Genomic DNA, 18,657 nt, shown 5'->3' on the forward strand with positions numbered 1-18,657 from the left:
CTGAGGTGCTGAGTTGCAGGGGAGGGGGCTGGTGGTACTTTTCACCCAAACACTGCCATCAAAGAATTCAGACACAGAGACATATCATGGCATCCTCTTTCATTAACTTTGATAGGGTACTTTGTGTCTTTTTGCAGGGTTTTTAGCTGCTGATAATAAAAATATTTATCACAGCACATCGGTGAATTAAATGGCAACTGGTCATTGAGTAACTGGACTTTGAACTGGAATGGCTCCTCTATCTGGTGAAGTCTTGTGTTTGCCGCTGAGAGGAGTTGGCACACATGTGATCCACAGCAGTGCCAAGTAGTAGTACATGTTGGGAAAACAACATGTACAAAGGTGTTTTGCTGATGTCAGCTAATTAGCTATCATCAAATGCAATAGCGACACCAGTCTTCATATGCCTTACACTACTTTATATTTTGTACTGCTTAGAAATGATAAGTAAAACTATGTTTGACCTATTGCAGGCCAGTGGTTCAATTATTGTTTATTGAATTTCAGCAGAATCATACTATAATGATGTGAGTTATTGGAACTTTGAGCCCTCTGTGTTCATACTGTTCTCTTACTAAGATTGTGGCTTTTGTGTGATGTTTTAGGCACCATGAAAGGTCACTTTCGTAGAAAGGTGTATGTACATTTTTATTCAGGAGACAGACAGTACAAAGACAACATGCTGTGTGACTATCATAGCACTACAAACATTCTACAAGGGAAACAAATTGTAAATCCTGAAAGCATCTTCTTCATAGTTAAGGACCAGCTAGTATTTTGCTGCCAGCAACCGAGGGGAGGTTGACCATTCATGCCAATAAAAATAAATCATTTGGATGAAGGCGCTGTAGGAATAAGGAGAACTTTATTATGGATCCTGAAAGCTTTTTACAGTAGTTATCAGAACAAGAAGCATCTCATATGGAGCTTGCATCATTCAGAACAATTGATGTTTAATAAAAAAACAAAATGTCAGTCAGTATTGTTCTGTTAGAAATGACAAATGGCAGGATTTCACAGTTTGAGGTTGCAACTGTACAAGGTGATGATAAACCAACAGCAGCCCTGAGACAAAGACTTCAGTCAGTTTGCGTTGATGGAGACAGTGGGACTATGATCTTTAGAGAAGTGCTGCCTGTACATTTGTTTGAAAGGGTATTTTTCTCAGAGGAGAAAGAGAAGAGGTGAGCACTGGCCAATGAGCTGCAGTGAGGAGCACTTATGTCCACAGGTGATGTATACTCTGTTAAGGATAAGACTGCCGTTGTTCCATATTTTCCTTCTTGTCAACAAATCCGATAAAAATACCAAAACCCAACAACGTATTAATCTCTCAGTACTTTCTGATGCTGTGGTACTTCATGTGAGGCACATTTTTGTATTGAGTGTTCATTATCATGAACATAAACACTGCAGTTTTTGATTCAAACACTGTCCTGCTGCTCAAAAAGCTCACTAGAGCACCAAATATAGATTAATGCGCATCTGCATATAGTCCCCTACAAATGCACTATTTCCTCCTGTTTGCAAAAAATTACAATGTTGTGGTTTAGGGCTGAAAAGCCACAGATATACTGCAAAAACCTCCCATGTTTCGGGGTTGAAAGATAAAGGAAGAATTACAGTGACGGGTCCCTATAACAATTCACATGGGGACAGAAAAAGCCACTGGAAACAAAACAACGGGTCCCTAAAAACCACCTGTATCTGGGGGCTGAAACGCTGCTAGAAATGCAGCAATGTCTTTGTAAAAAATAATTGCTTGTCTTGACACTATTCCCACAAGAAAATCACTGACAGGTCACTGAAAAAAACGTGTTTGGGAGCTGAGAAGCCTCTAAACACAGTGACGGGTCCCACAAAACATCTATATTTGGAGGTGAGAAGCTGCAGGAAACAATGGGTTTTGTAAATTAGGCTAATTAGGCAAACTAACACACTGTTGGTTTTAGAATTTGCATGGATTTGTTGACGAGAACAAATACAGAATAACAGCCAACCTTTCCATTCCCTTTAGATATATTGTGTTCCACTCAGAGCTCTGGAAGAATAAACAGTCTCTGTGACTCTTATAAGGACTAACACTTCACTCAAATGTCTAAGCTTCTGAAATCATTACTTTTTATCGAGTATCTCACTTTCTAAGCGTAAAACGATCCCACTCTACATGATTTGGATGAATTCAACTGACCAATCACAGCCAAGGTGTGTTTGTCTGCTTTTGGGGTTAATTTCACTGAAGAGAAGAGATACTGCGTGTTTGTGATATGATCTGGATCTGTCTGAATGCTGGAAAGGCTCTGCCCTGTTGAACCTATGAAGCATTTATGACCACTGGCAACTTTCTGAGGTTGAAGTCAGAGAAAACAAGAGGCAGAGCAGAGTCCTGGGTCACAACAACTTGTATCTTCAGCTGTCATTAGCACTCTGTTTTTCCTCTGGACTCAGTAGGTAAACTCATCTTATGTTTTCTTGGTAGTCCTGGCAGTTTTGGTAGAGCTACTGTGTGTCATCTTCTCAATTGTTTTGACCTTTCCTTTGCCGGTGGTATTCTTCACTGCTTTAGCTTTGGCGTTAAGCTTTTTTATTCCTTTCTTAGGAGGAGCTTTGTCCTTAGGAGGCAGTGCCCGCTCTTGGATCACATCATCTCGTCCAATCTCAATCATGTGCTCCTCCCACGACTTCATCTCATTCTTGTAGCGGATTCTGTCATCCTCAGCCAGCTGTCTGTAGACCTGAGGAGGAAAAAACAAAGGAGATCTGAATACTGAACAACACTGAATTTCTTGTTTCACATGTGCAGAGGCATGAAGGCCAGAACTAGAAGAATAAAAGATATTTAACTGTACATCCAACCTGTTTCTGATGACCCAACATATTCCGCCACTCCTGCAATAGTGACTTCATCTTTTCCTGAATGAACAACAGGGGTAGAAACATATTAATGATTATTATTATTATTCTTTTACAATACAAACACATCATCTAATGAATTTCGCCTGCATGTCATCTGACTCTTCAACTGTTTGAAGTAGAGAATGGTTTAACTGTCCTCCTGCTGCCAACATGCTGTGAAACAGAAGACAATGCCGCTGGGTCCAATATCCAACTTGAAATTGGGATCTTTTCTCATAATTACAATGGGAAAACAGACGCCTCTTTTTATTCAGAGATAAGGTGTCAATTTTTTAAAATTTTGTGAATGCAATGCGCTTCCATAACTGGCAGACCAGTCTATGCGTTGCTACTACTACCAGTGATTGTCTCACACAACATTGTGCCAAAAAATGTCCCTTCAGATGTCATGTCATGGTGCTGAGATTACTGACCTGTGAGTTGCTTCCTTTGGCCTCCAAAAAGTGCTCGGACATGAAAATATTGAATGCAGTGCGTGAACGCTTCGGCTTCCCCAGAGTCTTTAACTCCTGGATCATGCGCACACACACACACACACAAACAAACAAATACGAACAGACACACAGCATATGTATATGTATTATTACACATATTGGACAATGAAATAGTACTTGATATAATGGAGTTTAGTACTCAGATTGCTGACTGGGGTTATTCCAGTTCATGTTTCACTCCCGTAGAAAGGCCTAACTTCAATGCTCTGGTTGTGTGCCCCCTGCATTGCTCTGTCCTGATGCACTGCTTTTTACAGCGTGGGCTCTGCTGTGACACACTACAAAATACTGTCAGCAAAGTCAAACTTCTACATTGTTGAAATATCAAGTCGAAGATGTGGTTCTGCTTCAGCACTGTGTGGCTCACAGAGCAGGAGCACTACTGACTTCCAGTTGAAGGCCTTAGCACAGTGAGTCACACACAATGAGGAAGGAAGTAGAGTGGGGCAAAGGAGACATCGTGCACTGAGGCTTTTGTGAGTGATATGTCACCTAACGTAGACCAATAGTCTGAAACCATCAAGTAAATCATTAACAGAAAGACAACAACCCCAACTGTCTACAAAGCAGGCAAAAATATCCACATTTTTTAGATGCACACTACATAAAAAAAACATCAGTGGTGAAGATGCAAACATTAGCCTGCTGCTAGTCAAAGTACCGCCAGAGTGCGAGCAGCTCTCCTGGTGCAGGTCCAAGTCCCAAACAGAACACTACCAGCTCTCCTGTTGAAACTGCATCCCCTAACAAGTAGCACAGGACTCACCACAGGATGACAGGCTTTGATCCAACTTGGCTGTCAGAGAGAAAATACTCCTTCTGGCTCTACAAGACTGAAGTCAGTAAATAAATGGATAAATAAATATATAGGCTGGTAATAGGAGCTGCAGAGAGGGGTCCCGCATGAGACCATCCTGATCCAGCCCAGGTAACCCCCCACAAACCAGTAAACCTAGGGGAAGCCCTGGAACAGATTCCATTTTCTGCATTTTTCACAACTGTTAAAAGACCAAAGAGAGTTGTTTGACCAATAAACAGTGGTGAAAAACACTACATTTACACTGCAAACCATAGTGCTCAATTCAGATATCTTTCTAGCTTCAATTTTGAATGTAGCTGTTCACATTATCGTTTAAAACGTGGCCAATATGAGACTCCGATGTGAACTGATCATGGCCCTGAAGTGACCTGCATGTCCAGAAGAACAAGACGTCACATAAGGGCACAGGCAGTGTGTGACTGAAGCAAAGGGCTTCGTCAGTCTCTACCTATGGCAATTCTCAACGTCTATGTGCTATTCTAGACTGATTGTGAAACCTATAGAGGAGAAAATGGATGCAGACGGATGGAGTTTTCTTCAGTTTATAGAAGGATGTTGATCTAGAGTGACATAAAAGTTGCACAGAATTCCAATATAGATGTACTGTATCTGATTTTCACAATGGGCCCAAGTGTTAAATAATATTTTGGCCACTTTCATATGTGGATCTAAATCAGATACAGATCTGAATTTTTTGAAGTGAGACCTCAGTCTAAACAGCCATGTGACCCGTATCGGAATTCAATGCGACTTTTACATCACTTTGGATGGACATCTTTCTATAGAATGCTGTCTGTCTGCAAGAGCACTTAATATGAAAAATTATTAGACGAAAGGAGGAGTTTTAAGAGACTTAAGAATTTCTTAATCAGAGGAGAAAATGGGGAAAAAGAAAGCGGTAGTAGAAATATTCTCCAATCCCTGGATGACAGTGAGTTAATGAAACACTACAGATTAGATGGTGCAGGGATAATGTTTGTTGTCAGTGTCATTAGAGGTAAGCTCATATCGCCCACCAAATGTTACAATGATAAAATGCCAGAAAAGTGATCACAACTCGAAATTAGAATTATAAGGTTCTTTTTTAACACTTTTGTCAAAATGTAGTTATTTATATATCCTTATTCTGTGACAACTTACAAACATTATGTAAGGTACTTTTATGAGTTATATGCATTTTGGACCTTTTTTAAAGTAAACAAGAAGGTTCATATCATTTTTTCCATTTGGAATACAAAACTTTGAAGCTCAGTATCTCAAAACCTCTCAAAATGCAGATAGAACCTTATCATTCTCGGGTGGCAAAATGTTCAGGTGCAGCAGTGTGATCACACAAAAAGCACGTTCGGTCTTATTGTGATGCAGTTCATTTAATTGGGTTAACTGACTGGGTGTCACACTGTGCAGGCTTGCAAAGGGCCTGTCCGTGACAACCAATCACGTCGGTTAAAATAATGCATCATAGACAGAAGGTCAATCAAACCTCCTCACCAAGATACATTTCTGTCCCTTACTTCCTCAGAATTGCCCTGTGAATTTTTCTAAATCACTCCCAGTCTTTGACTCCTTTGTAAAATATTTAATTTTTTTGCTAATTTGGGCACTCTCCGAGAGCATACTCAGAACATTTTATAAATATGGCCCCTGGTTTCTAAGAGCACATAAATGAAAATCTATCTTGAAACTTGAAAAAAGAGCCCTGAAGACTTTCTTTGTTCCCTGTCTCTTACCCTTTTTTTGCGACTGGCCTTCCTCTTGGCCAGCCTCTGGCTCTTTTCCAAGGCTTGTTGCCGGACCTGTACTGGGGTTAGCTGGGCCTGGTAGCGCTCGAAGTCCACCTTAAACTGCTCTCTAGCCTGCTGATAGGCTTCCTGAAAAGGCTGCAAGGGACAGAAAGACCAACAAAAACTTGGGTCACAATTACAGATTGACAGACCCCATGGAGAGACACTCTGCCGACAGAAAATGTCTGTACTCAAGGCACTGTTAAAAACTTGAATTAAAAGGCATACACTTTATACTGTTTAACAAATAAAGCATTGAAATACCCGTTTCTGTTCCGGGGTCAATGCTCTCCACTGCTGGCCGAGCATCCTGATGACGTCCACTGATTTGATCTCTGAGGGCAACAATGGGATTTTAATAAGCTTCTTTCACGCTGTTTGATGTAAGCCAAGCTGTGACTGCCACTGAAGTGCAGCAAGTTTATAAAATCAAAAACCTAAGTGTCAAGTGTTGCAGCTTAACCTGGTTGGTGTCTGGTGATGATTGGCTTCTGTTGCATTACGTATCTCAAGTATCCGTTCAGAGGTCTCTTTGGAGGAGAGGCCTGAGAGGTCAGACATTTGACTGGGTTGACGTATGCAGCTGAGAGGACACTGGTGCACCTAGAGTGTGAAGAGAACACCATAGCATCCATTCTTTCTGTTGTGAACTTTACAAAATAAAAAAACAAACAACAACAAAAAAAATCACAAATCTTGCAATTGAATGATACTGTAGTTGTACCTACTTCTCAGAATGTCAGAGCACACTTGTTTGAACATCTCTATGACCAAACAATTGTTCAATTAATTGACTGATAAATGGCAAAAAAATCAACAATTAATTTGATAAGTATTTCAGTGTTTCTCAAGCAACAACTATAAGACAAAAAAAGATTATCACCAAACAATCTCAAATGATGTAACTAATTTCACTTTCCAGCAATGCGGGACCACCAGCGTCTGTCAGCGCATCCACCATGGATGTATTATAGGGAAGTCTGGATACAGGCGTTGGGAGGGGGGGGCTCAATCAATCCTATGAGAGCCGGTCATTGGCACAGAAAGCAGAAAAAGCTCTTTTTCCAGGTATAGAAATGTGAAAAATACCCAGATGTACTGGTCTAAAAAATGTAATCTTGCGACTCTTTTAGACTTTCCAAATGCTATCGGACTGGATGGTTTAAATCTAGATAGTAATAGAAGACATTTGCCGGGGGTTTTGACACTCATAAAAAAAAAATTTGCCGATGTCTCTTTCCCGATGTAAGTCAATGGGGAAAGTCTTTCCGGGCCGCTGGGCATCACGCTACTGACCCAAACGGTGTAATTCCACTTTTGGCTACTATGTAAATTTCGCATCAACGCCTGGTGCACTTCATAAGGGCTTGGCGTCCACAGTGTATGCACCTAACAGCCAATAGGAAAACAGCAATGCCACGTCCTCAGTCAATAGTGCAACTCTTCAACTCACTCACTCAAAACGCCAGTTGTATTGCTGCACCATGCTGCAGTCTGGCCAAAAATAGCAAGAAATTAGTAACAAACAAAAGTTACAAGAAAACTACCTAAAAGAAGCAAAAAAAAAAAAAAAAACAATTTAAAAATCAAACAGGAAATTACCTGGGATTTTTTTTTTGTTAACCCTTGGCTTGATTAAAAAAAGAAGAAAAAAACTGGAAAGAAGGTAATGGGCAACATAACATGAAATGACCAAAAATAGCAAAAAATTAGTTTTAAAAAAAATGTTACAAGAGAATAACCTGAAATAAGCATGACAAAAATAACAGGAAATTACCTGGAAAAAGTGCTAATATAACAATAAATATAAACAAATTGCAGTAATTATATATATATATATATATATATATATATATATATAAATATATATATATAATTTATTTTTTTTTTACTGTCAAGTACGTGATTATAATAATAATAATTATAATAAAAATATGTTTCTTTTTATTATTACCTTTGATAGGTTTTTATTTGGTTTAGGGTTTTTTCGCAATTAATAGGACCTTTCCTGCAAAGGTGCTTATTGCCTTTTCCCACCTGTTTCTGAAAGAAATGAAACCAACTTTGCACACGTTTTAAAGGTTTAAATTCTTATGAAAGGCATTTGACTGATGCACAAGAAAACTGATGCTGATCCAGGGTTTAAATAGACTAAATACTAAATTACTAAATAACTCAGCATATATATATCCCAGAGATAAAAGCAGCAATGTTCTTTCACTGTGGATGGAAATCAGTTTCAATAATGCAAAGTTTTGGTGGACCATCTGTATGTTATGGGCTTGAGTCATACTTTATTACAAAAAAAGCCACACAGCATTAACTTCAAGACATTTTTAACTGCTGCACCTGTTACAGAAAACCAAAGTCAGCTCGAAGCCTGAACTTACCACATGTGCATTATTTCAATGTAATGAATCTGGTTTGGATGTGGCTGAACACCTATAATATGACAAAATGTAGAGAACACCATAGCATTCATTCTCTCTGGTGTGAACTTTACAGAAACAAAACTCCACTAACCCCAACATCTTTGTTAGTTTGAGTAAACTACATAATTCAGCATATATCCCACAGATCAAATCAGCACTGTCTTTTTAATGTGGATGGAAAACAGTCTTATTTATTTATTTATTTACTTATTTTTAAGTATTGCCAGACTATCTTTATGTTATGGCCTCCAGTCATACTATTACAGTGACACTCAACTTATGGCCCTATAGGGTACCAGATGGCTCCCTCAACCATATAATTCAATAATCTAATTCACAATAAAAAAGGGAGTGCACAAAACAGAATCAAAATAAAGCTTGGTTATTAAAAAAAGTGCCAGTAGATGATCCCCCAGAACCAAACAGAGGTCCCAGCTAAGACCCTAATGTCATAATATGCTAGAAATGTCCAAAAATCCAAGAGATGTCCCAAAATCCTGGAAATGTCCCTAAATCCTACAAATGTCCTTAAGTTCTAGAAAATGCGAAAGTCTTAGAATTGTCCTAAAACCCAGAAACGTCCTAAAATGTCTAAAACTCCTAGAAATGTCCTCAGAGAAACATCTGAAAATCTGAGAAATGTCCCATAATTCATACAAGATCCTAAAATCCTACAAATGTCCTTAAATCCTGGAAACTTTCTAAAGTCCCAGAAAGGTCCTAAAATCAAAGAAACATGCTAAAACCCCAGAAAATGTCCTAAAATCCCAGAAACATGTATAAGGCTGCCCCAACTGGTTCCTGGCCTCTTGTGATTTTACGATTTTACGGCCCTAAAGCAAAACAAGTTGAGTTCTACTGACCTATTGTAAAAATAAAAAAGCCAGCATTTATTTCAATACCCTTTTAACTGCTGCACTTGCTGCACAGCAAACTAATCCAGCTCGAGGCCTGAACGAATGACACAGGCATGTATTCAGTTTCGGATATAGCTATAACTAGTGGTCGTTCCTATGAACACGCAGACGTGCTATATGTATTGTTATATAATAACGCAAAAGGCTGCTAACATATATGAGAGTTGCTATTATAATAAACGCGTCAGTGAGTAGCTGGAACTGTCTGCTCATTAAAATACGATGTTAGCTATATAACCTAGTTTACTGAGGGTCACAAAGTCATTCACTCATCTGATCTACCCCGAACTAATGCTAATGCTAACAAATGCTGCCCTCTCCAAACCACCTTTCTGTTAACGTATCTCATTTTAAAATCAAAATAGGAGCGTGCTAACAGCATGCAAATAGCATGCTAAAGCTTGCTCCTTTGGCAGCTCAGCCACATTAACCGGAGCTAGCTGACTGAGTACAGTAAGTAGAGGTTAGCTACCTTGCCAGGGTGCTTGTGCGGGAGAGAACACTGAAGGACTTAGCCAGCCAGCTAACACTGGCTGTCATTAAGCTGAACGGAGCCATGTCGGTGTGATGAACCGTCAAAGGACGCTACACGGAGGAATAAGACACAGGCGGATTATTCCACAAAAGCAGTGGGCTGTTATATGCACGCATTAGATGTTTCTAATGTTAGCAGAGCCTCTTCCCTCCTCCTTGTTGACATGCATGGGCTGTAAACTTGCTGTAAAAGGCGCCTTCAGTTTCTCCCGGTGCATGGTGGGAAAAGGTCAATACGGCTTACTTCCGTTTCCGCCTACATCGCCGTTGATGAATGGATCTGACGATCGGATATAGCTATAACTAGTGCACTCATCAGTGCACTAGAATAAACCATGGATGTATTATAAGGAAGTCATGGCCACTGAGCAGCTCTCATAGGAATGAATGAGGCGGCTGTATCTAGATTTATAATAGATCCATGAAATAAGTAATGACAACGGAGGTTCAAAATGCTCGGGTGTCACGTGACTCATGGAGGCTTCGAATAGTTCCCGGAAGTGTCTGTTGGACCATTTGTATACATTACGGAGAGACAAAACTCTGATTTTCGCTACATAGCAGTCAATAACCGCATTGATTTACAATATACACGGAGCGCATTGTCTGTGGTTTGATTATTATATTATATTATTATATTGTACTTTTTTTTTAAGTAAAACGTGCTAATATTTAAAGATAAATGTGAACAGCTAGGTTTAGACTAGACTGGTTAATCTCACACTCGAAAGATTCACACATTTCAGCAGCATTTCAAGCGACTGAGTGCCAAATAAGGGTTAAATATAATTAAAATTCAAAAAATATAAATAAAATATATATAATAAATATTAAATATATACACACACACACACACACACATATCTATATCTATATCTATATCTATATATATATACATACATATATATATATATATATATATATATATATATATATATATATATATATATATATATATATATATATATATATATATATATATATACCTATATAATGCTTTTATATAAAAAGGTCGAGGCTACTTCATTGTTCTATGCCGTCACACTACTGTTAATATAAGAGAGTGATTTTAATACAAAGCGTAAACCACTGCATGTGAATGCATGAATTAGTCAGATCTGTGCTCCAGAGGAGAGCCTTCATCAGGCTGTGTAATATTGCCCTCTACTGGATTTATACATTAGTGAACTGCATTAAACTTGAGCCTTCTGTGTTTTTAAAACCCGCTTCGAAATAGTTCCTCCAGCACCCAGTGTTCCTATCGTAAGTTACCAATATACAATAACAAGATTACATATGTAATAACATAATATAAATACAATACAGTAGTGTTAGAATAATTCCCCATTAACCCTAGTGTGTTTCTTTTTCTAAAAGACTTACCCTGTGATCTCATTCAGGTCCTTCAGCTTCCCTCCCTTTGCCATCAATGAAAAATCAGCTGAGCTGAAACATAATAAAGACAAATGGAGTCAACAGAATCACAAAGCTGAAAACACTCACCCTTAAATTTGTGAATAATTGGCACTCTTTTTGGGGTAAACCTGGTCTTATTCGGAGGGACAGCATCCATCCAGCTTTGGATGGAGCTGCTCTCCTCTCTAGGAATCTGGCTGAGTTTATTAGAAGCCCAAAGCCATGACATCCCAGAGTTGGGACTAGGGTGCAGAGTCGCAGTCTTACACGCTTCTCCGAGCTTCCTCTAGCACAGTCACACACCCATAATGTAAATGTTATAAAAACGGTGTCTGTCCCCTGACCACTTCATTTGTTTAAATCTAAAATAAATAAAAGGGGAGTTGTACAAAAAATATCATAAAAATGAATGCATCTCCTGTCAAACAGCATCATAACAGGAGAATTAAATGCGGACTCTTAAACATTAGATCCATATCAACCAAGGCTCTTTTAGTCACTGATTTAATATTGGATAACCATATTGATTTATTCTGCCTCACAGAGACCTGGCTTTGTCCTGATGAGTACGCTAGCCTGAATGAATCCACTTCTCCTGGTTATATAGTTACGTTGCACGCAACACTGGCCGAGGAGGGGGAGTCGCTGCTATTTTTGATTCAAGCTTAGCAATTCATCCTAAAGCTAAGCTAAATTATAGTCCATTTGTAAGCCTTTTTTTTAGTCTTTCTTAACCATCCTGGAAAACTCTACAGCCAATTCTATTTGTTATAGTGTGCCGCGCCCCCGGCCCATACTCTGAATTTCTATCTGAATTCTCTGAGCTTATATCAAGTTTAGTGCTTAAATCAGACAAAGGAATTATCATAGGGGATTTTAACATTCACATGGATATTAATGAAAGCCTTAGTTCTGCTTTCTCCACGCTCTTGGATTCAGTTGGCTTCCACCCACCGCTACAACCACACCCTAGATCTTGTCCTAGCATACGGCATCAATATTGAAGATTTATTAGTATTCAGCGAGAATCCCGCTCTGTCTGACCATTATTTAATAACTTTCAATTTGTTATTACTCGACTACAAGCCCCTCAGTAAGAGTTACTATTCTAGATATCTATCTGATTCAGCAGTCGCTAAATTTAAGAAATTGATTCCTTCTGCATTGACATCATTACCATGTCTTACAGTGACTGAGAATACTCTTACTAACTTAAGTCATTCTCAAATTGATTGTCTCATTGATAGTGCTTCTGGCTCACTGCGATCAGCTTTTGACTCTGTTGCACCTTTCAAGAAGAAATTAATGAAACATAGAATATTAGCCCCATGGTTTAACCCCCAGATCCACAAATTGAAACAAACATCACGAAAATTTGAAAGAAATTGTCATTCAACCAACCTTGGAGAGTCCCGTTTAGTCTGGCTGGACAGTCTTAAAATGTATAAGAAGGCCCTCTGCCATGCCAGAGCAACTTGCTCACCATTAATTGAGAAAAATAAAAACAATCCCAGGTTTCTTTTCAACACTGTAGCCAGGCTGACTCAGAGTCACAGCTCCATAGAGCCCTGTATTCCTTCGGCCCTAAGCAGTGATGACTTTCTGAGTTTCTTTAATGATAAAATTATAACTATTCGAGATAGAATCCATCACCTCTTGCCCTCAACTGACCTGACCCTGGACTTGGATATGGCAGCAAGGCCTGGAATTTATTTGAACCGTTTATCCCCCATTGACCTTCACCGACTCTCTACTCTGATTTCTGCATCTAAGCCATCAACATGCCTGCCAGACCCCATCCCAACTTGGCTACTTAAGGAAGCTTTACCCTAATTAGACAATTCTTTATTAGATATAATCAATGCATCTTTATTAACAGGCTATGTACCACAGTCCTTTAAAGTAGCTGTCATTGAACCTCTTCTAAAGAAGCCCACTCTCAATCCAGAGGTTTTAGCAAACTACAGACTGATATCTAATCTCCCCTTTATTTCTAAAATACTTGAGAAAGTGGTTGCTAATCAACTCTGTGACTTTCTCCAAGATAATAGTTTATTTGAGGACTTTCAGTCAGGCTTCAGACTTTTTCATAGTACAGAGACAGCACTAGTTAAAATTAGTAACGACTTACTGATTGCTTCTGATTCAGGTCTGGTCTCTGTTTTAATCCTTTTAGATCTCAGTGCTGCTTTTGACACCATTGACCATCAAATCTTACTGCACAGACTGGAACAGTTAATTGGCCTTAAAGGAACAGCACTAACCTGGTTTAAATCTTACTTATCAGATTATTCCCAATTTGTTCACATCAATGATCAATCCTCCACACATACTAAGGTCTGCTTCGGAGTGCCACAAGGTTCTGTGCTTGGACCAATCCTTTTTACTTTATATATGCTTCCTCTAGGCAACATTATTAGAAAACATTATAAATTTTCATTGTTATGCTGATGATACGCAATTGTGTTTATCTATGAAACCAGATGAAATTGATCAGCTATCTAGTCTTCAAACATGTCTTAGGGACATAAAAGCCTGGATGAGTCGTAATTTCTTGATGTTGAATTCAGACAAAACTGAAGTTATTGTTCTTGGCCCCAAACACGTCAGAAACTCCCTTTCTATCAATGTAATTTCTCTAGATGGCATTACCTTGGCCTCTAGCACATCTTTAAGGAACCTCAGAGTTTTATTTGATCAAGATTTATCTTTTGCCTCCCATATAAAACAAACTTCAAGGACTGCTTTCTTTTACTTGCATAAAATCGCAAAGATTAGACATATCCTATCCCAGACAGATGCTGAAAAATTAGTACACGCATTTGTCACCTCTAGGCTGGATTACTGTAATTCCCTTTTATTCGGTTGCCTCAACAAATCACTTAGGTCTCTCCAACTGGTGCAGAACACTGCTGCACATGTTCTAACGGGAACCAAGAAAAGGGACCATATTTCTCCTGTTTTAGCTTTGTTGCACTGGCTCCATGTAAAATCCAGGACTGGATTTAAAATCCTCCTCCTTACTTACAAATCTCTAAATTGTCAGGCTCCATCCTATCTGTCGCAGCTCATAGTTCCTTACCAACCCTCAAGATCACTGTGCTCTGAAAATGCAGGATTACTTGTTGTTCCCAAAGTTTCCAAATGCAGGATAGGAACCAGAGCCTTCAGCTACCATGCTCCCCTCTTACGGAACCATCTTTCAGTTTCGGTCAGGGAGGCAGACACCGTTTCCACTTTTAAGGGTAGACTTAAGACCTTCCACTTTGATAAAGTTTATAATTAGGGCTTGCTCAGGTTGCCTGGACCAGCCCATAGTTAGGCTGACATAGGTTTAACCTGCCGCTACTTTCTATAGGGGTCAGAGAGCAGTGGGACTAACACTGCTCTCTGACCTTTATATTTAAGCCATAATAGCTGATTAGTGACCCTAGTTTTTTAATGTGTATATTCCTGGAGCACAAGTTTCTTGTGCTCAGTTGAAATCCCCGTCCGTGTGATGGGGAGGAGGGGGAGGTGGCAGAGCTTTCGGCCCGATCCAGTGGGGGTGGTTTTGAGTCCGTTCAGACCTGCCACTCTGGCTCTGCTTCCTCTCTCTTTTCTTTCTTTTCTATCACTGCTCTCTGGCATAGGCGTAATTTATGGGGGGGTGGGTTGCAACCCACCCAATAATTTAAACCAGCCACCACAACCCCCCCAATATCATATCATAATTATTTAAAATGAATGTTAGGTATTATAAACACGACAATATGGTAGATTTTCTCAATGGCAGTAAAAAGGCGCTGAGATTTGGTTTCGCCCACCACGGAGCTGAGCATCCCTTAAACGTTATGTTTCGGAAGCATTCGCGGTGGTATGAAGAGAGCTGAGGGGAAAAAGAAAGCCCAGCAAAAAGAATGAAAATGTCTTCCCAACAGGAGGTACGATATTGCTAGAGCTTCAGCGCCACCACTTTCGTTCATTCAACATTTGACTCGTGGTCAAATGTTGAATGAATGAAAGTTAGTCCTGCTGTCTCTGTGTCTCTGAGCTGTTATTTAACACAGCCTGCTGCTGCTGATGCTGCTCGGACCGGGCGGTGTTTACGGCGGCTCGCTCAACTTCGTAGGTCGCTTTGAGAAGAAAGTTTAAATAAAAAAGTCTCCAGAGAGTTTGGACAGTCGTCTGATTTTACCAGAAAGTTGGCAACACTCATATAGGAGAATGAGCAGCCAACACTCATATAGTGGTCTGGAAATCTCACGATCTAGTGTGTTTGAGGCGAGCCGACGGCGGCCTGTTCTTCATAATTCGTCCGGGTTTGGAGTGCGGGGTGCGGACCCAATTGGATGTTACACCTGCATAACGCGCCTCTGTGTGTGGGTACGTGTGTGTGTGAGTGTCGCCTATACTACATGCTGAAAAGATGGTCACAGGAAGAAAGATCAGAGTCCAAAGTGGCCGTGTTTCTGCTAAAAACCCGCCGGACCGAACCGAAACCAGCCCAGTGTTTCTCCGCACATAAACACACACAGTGATCCACACGTTATAGCCTAAACACACACGTACACACACACTCACGCTTGCACACACACACAGACACACACAGACACACACACGCACACACACACACACACACACACACACACACACACACAGTAAAAAAAATGTAAACAAAAAAAGACAAAACAATGCTGGGTCGTTTTTGTCAGTAAATAGGGTTAGGGGCTAAATCTTTTATCTTTTGTCATCAAAAGTCATTTGTCAGTGTTTATTATGTTGTTTTTTTTTACAAGAGAACAACTGTACAGATGTTGAGGTATCACTAAAGTAAAATATAAATGAGCAAATTGCACTTATACACCTGAAAATGACAGCCGACACAAAAACCTCTTTTTCTCAAGATTTTGGTTCAGAAATGGCACTTTGGGCTGAACCCACCTATATTCAACAGCCAATTTCCCAAGACTGGAACAAGTTAGAAACGTGTTTTTTTTCACATGAAAGAGAAGGCTTTAAAGTTTCTTTTGAGGTATAGAATGTTTATATACAGAGGCGTAAACAAACTTTTGGTCCTTTTTGCATAAAGTAGGGCAGTGCCCACACAGAATGGGCTAATTCACAGAGACAATGAGATAAAACACACTAGTGTATTGATAATCATCAGTAAAGCAAAGAATACAAAGAATATAAAATTTAGTTAGCAAGTTCAAAAAATGACATTTTGCTGTAATGTAAGCAAGGTTAAGTCCATTATACAATCCTGTTGGATTGTAAGGTGTGTTGTATCGTAAAGTTGTCTTATTGCTTTGAGGTTTATGGTTAAAACCTTTGATAGTTTGTTATTCTGTGTGTTCTTTGGACAAATAAACCTAAACCTAAACCTAAACCTAGTTGTAAATGTGATTTATGCTATATTTTCACTAGTGATCTGTCTCTCTACCTGAGCGGCTCATGCAGCCTGTGTCACTCAACCCCCCAATGTTCAACTCAAAGTTACGCCCTTGCTCTCTGGCATTCATAATTAAGTCATAATTACTGATCAGTGACTCTAGGATCCTCACTGAGTGCTTATCCTTTCTACTGCTCACCACCTTGGTCTGTTGAACTGCACTACGCTAATCCCGTTGCCTCCCCACTCCCTTGTTTCCTAGCTTTCCTGGATCCTGGCCGCAACCCTGACTGTGCGTGATCGTGGTGATAACTATGCGGGCGCTGTGACCCTGCCTTTGGTTGTGCTCGTGCTGTGCAAAATAGCACTCTGCTGTCAAACACCATGTTATCTTTGACAAAGCTGACATGTAACTCTGAGCTGTAAAATAAATCACAAAAGCCCTTTCTCCCCTTTAACTCCTTAATGTTAGATGAAATTACTCAAGAGCAGGACATTTTAAACTCACAGGCTGTTAGCGGCTAACGAAATGTGTTCAGTATATACAGACGGCTGTGGCTCAGAGGTAGAGTGGGTCGTCCTCTAATCAGAAGGTCAGCGGTTCGATCCCCAGCTCCTCTGGACAACATGTCAAAGTATCCTTGGGCAAGATACTGAACCCCAAATTGATCCTGATGCTGCGTCATCAGAGTGTGAGTGTGTGTGAATGATTACTGAGTAGCAGGTGGCATCTTGTACGGTAGCCTCAGTCACCAGTGTCAGGTGAATGTGACATGTAGTGTTAAAGTGCTTTGAGTGGTCAATAAGACTAGAAAAGCACTACACAAGTATAGTCCATTTACTAACGCTAGCTTACTCTGTTGGCATATCTGTTATTGCTTTGTAAATCGACTAATTTAGCGGCAGATAATCCAATATCATGCTTTAATGCACATGTTAATTTAGGCTCTGGCCAGATTTCTTTAAGAGAGAGTCGGTCATCGTTGTTCGCTCCAATGGACCGTTTTTTTCACAGCAATGACGGAACATGGAGCATCTCGACTGTTCCCGGAAGTAGCATTAATTGCTAGCGGAGCAATGGAGTTACAGCAGAGAAGACCATTTGTGATGAGCTTTAACAGGGCAAGACCTCTAAATAATCATTCTTTATATTATCAGCATATTTTAGCTAAATTAAGATGTGCATTAAAGCACAATATGGGATTATCTGTTGCTAAAAGAAGTAGATTTACGAAGCAATAACAGATATGCTAACAGAGTAAGTACTCCTGCTCCTGAGTAATATCATCTAACATTAAGGAGTTAAAGGGGAGAAAAGGCTTGTGTGATTTATTTTACAGCTCAGAGTGAGTTACATGTCAGCTTTGTCAAAGATAACATGGTGCTTGATAGGAGAGTGCCATTTTATGGTACATAAGTATTGATATGGATTAAGAGTGCATATTTGAGACTAATAAATAATGTAAAAACATTACTGTAAACAGAAATGTAATTTAAGGGTGAATATTTTTAGGTTTGTGATTCTGTTGACTCCATTTGTCTTTATTATGTTTCAGCTCAGCTGATTTTTTCATTGATGGCAAAGGGAGGAAAGCTGAAAGACCTGAATGAGATCACAGGGTAAATCATTTAGAAAAATGAAACATACTAGGCTTAATGGGGAATTATTCTAACACTACTGTATTGTATTTATATTATGTTATTACAAATGTAATCTTGTTATTGTATATTGGTAACTTACAATAGGAGCACTGGGTGCTGGAGGAACTATTTCAAAGCGGGTTATAAAAACACAGAAGGCTCTAGTTTAATGCAGTTCATTGACATATAAATCCAGTAGAGGGCAATATTACACAGCCTAACGAAAGCTCTCCTCTGGAGCACAGATCTGACTAATTCATACAATTAATTAGCAGATTAAAATTAAAATCACTCTCTTATATTAACAGTAGTGTGACGACATAGAACAA

At 39.5% G+C, this 18,657-nt stretch overlaps 1 protein-coding gene across 1 annotated transcript; it reads right to left on the bottom strand.

Moving 5' to 3' along the window:
* Positions 1-622: 622 nt before the first annotated feature.
* tfam (transcription factor A, mitochondrial) lies at positions 623-10,137 on the bottom strand. The gene is made up of 7 exons (XM_042508094.2): positions 9,836-10,137; positions 6,478-6,617; positions 6,279-6,349; positions 5,961-6,110; positions 3,330-3,425; positions 2,857-2,913; positions 623-2,735 (listed from the first exon to the last, which is right to left on the bottom strand). The coding sequence occupies exons 1-7, from the start codon at positions 9,919-9,921 to the stop codon at positions 2,463-2,465; spliced, it is 873 nt and encodes a 290-aa protein (XP_042364028.2). The 5' UTR covers positions 9,922-10,137; the 3' UTR covers positions 623-2,462.
* Between the last annotated feature and the right edge of the window lie 8,520 nt (positions 10,138-18,657).

The sequence above is a fragment of the Plectropomus leopardus genome, chromosome 19 (assembly GCF_026936395.1).
Source record: "Plectropomus leopardus strain MGB_pleo_1.0 chromosome 19, ASM2693639v1, whole genome shotgun sequence".
In the NCBI taxonomy this organism is placed as follows: domain Eukaryota; kingdom Metazoa; phylum Chordata; class Actinopteri; order Perciformes; family Serranidae; genus Plectropomus; species Plectropomus leopardus.

What these genes read in the sequence shown, in the direction of transcription:
- tfam (XM_042508094.2), bottom strand. Translation starts at nt 9,921, where the DNA reads ATGGCTCCGTTCAGCTTAATGACAGCCAGTGTTAGCTGGCTGGCTAAG. An exon ending in CGCACAAGCACCCTGGCAAG is followed by an intron (nt 6,618 to 9,835) that starts GTAGCTAACCTC and finishes TTCACACTCTAG; the next exon opens with GTGCACCAGTGTCCTCTCAG. An exon ending in TGTTGGGTCATCAGAAACAG is followed by an intron (nt 2,736 to 2,856) that starts GTTGGATGTACA and finishes TTTCCTCCTCAG; the next exon opens with GTCTACAGACAGCTGGCTGA.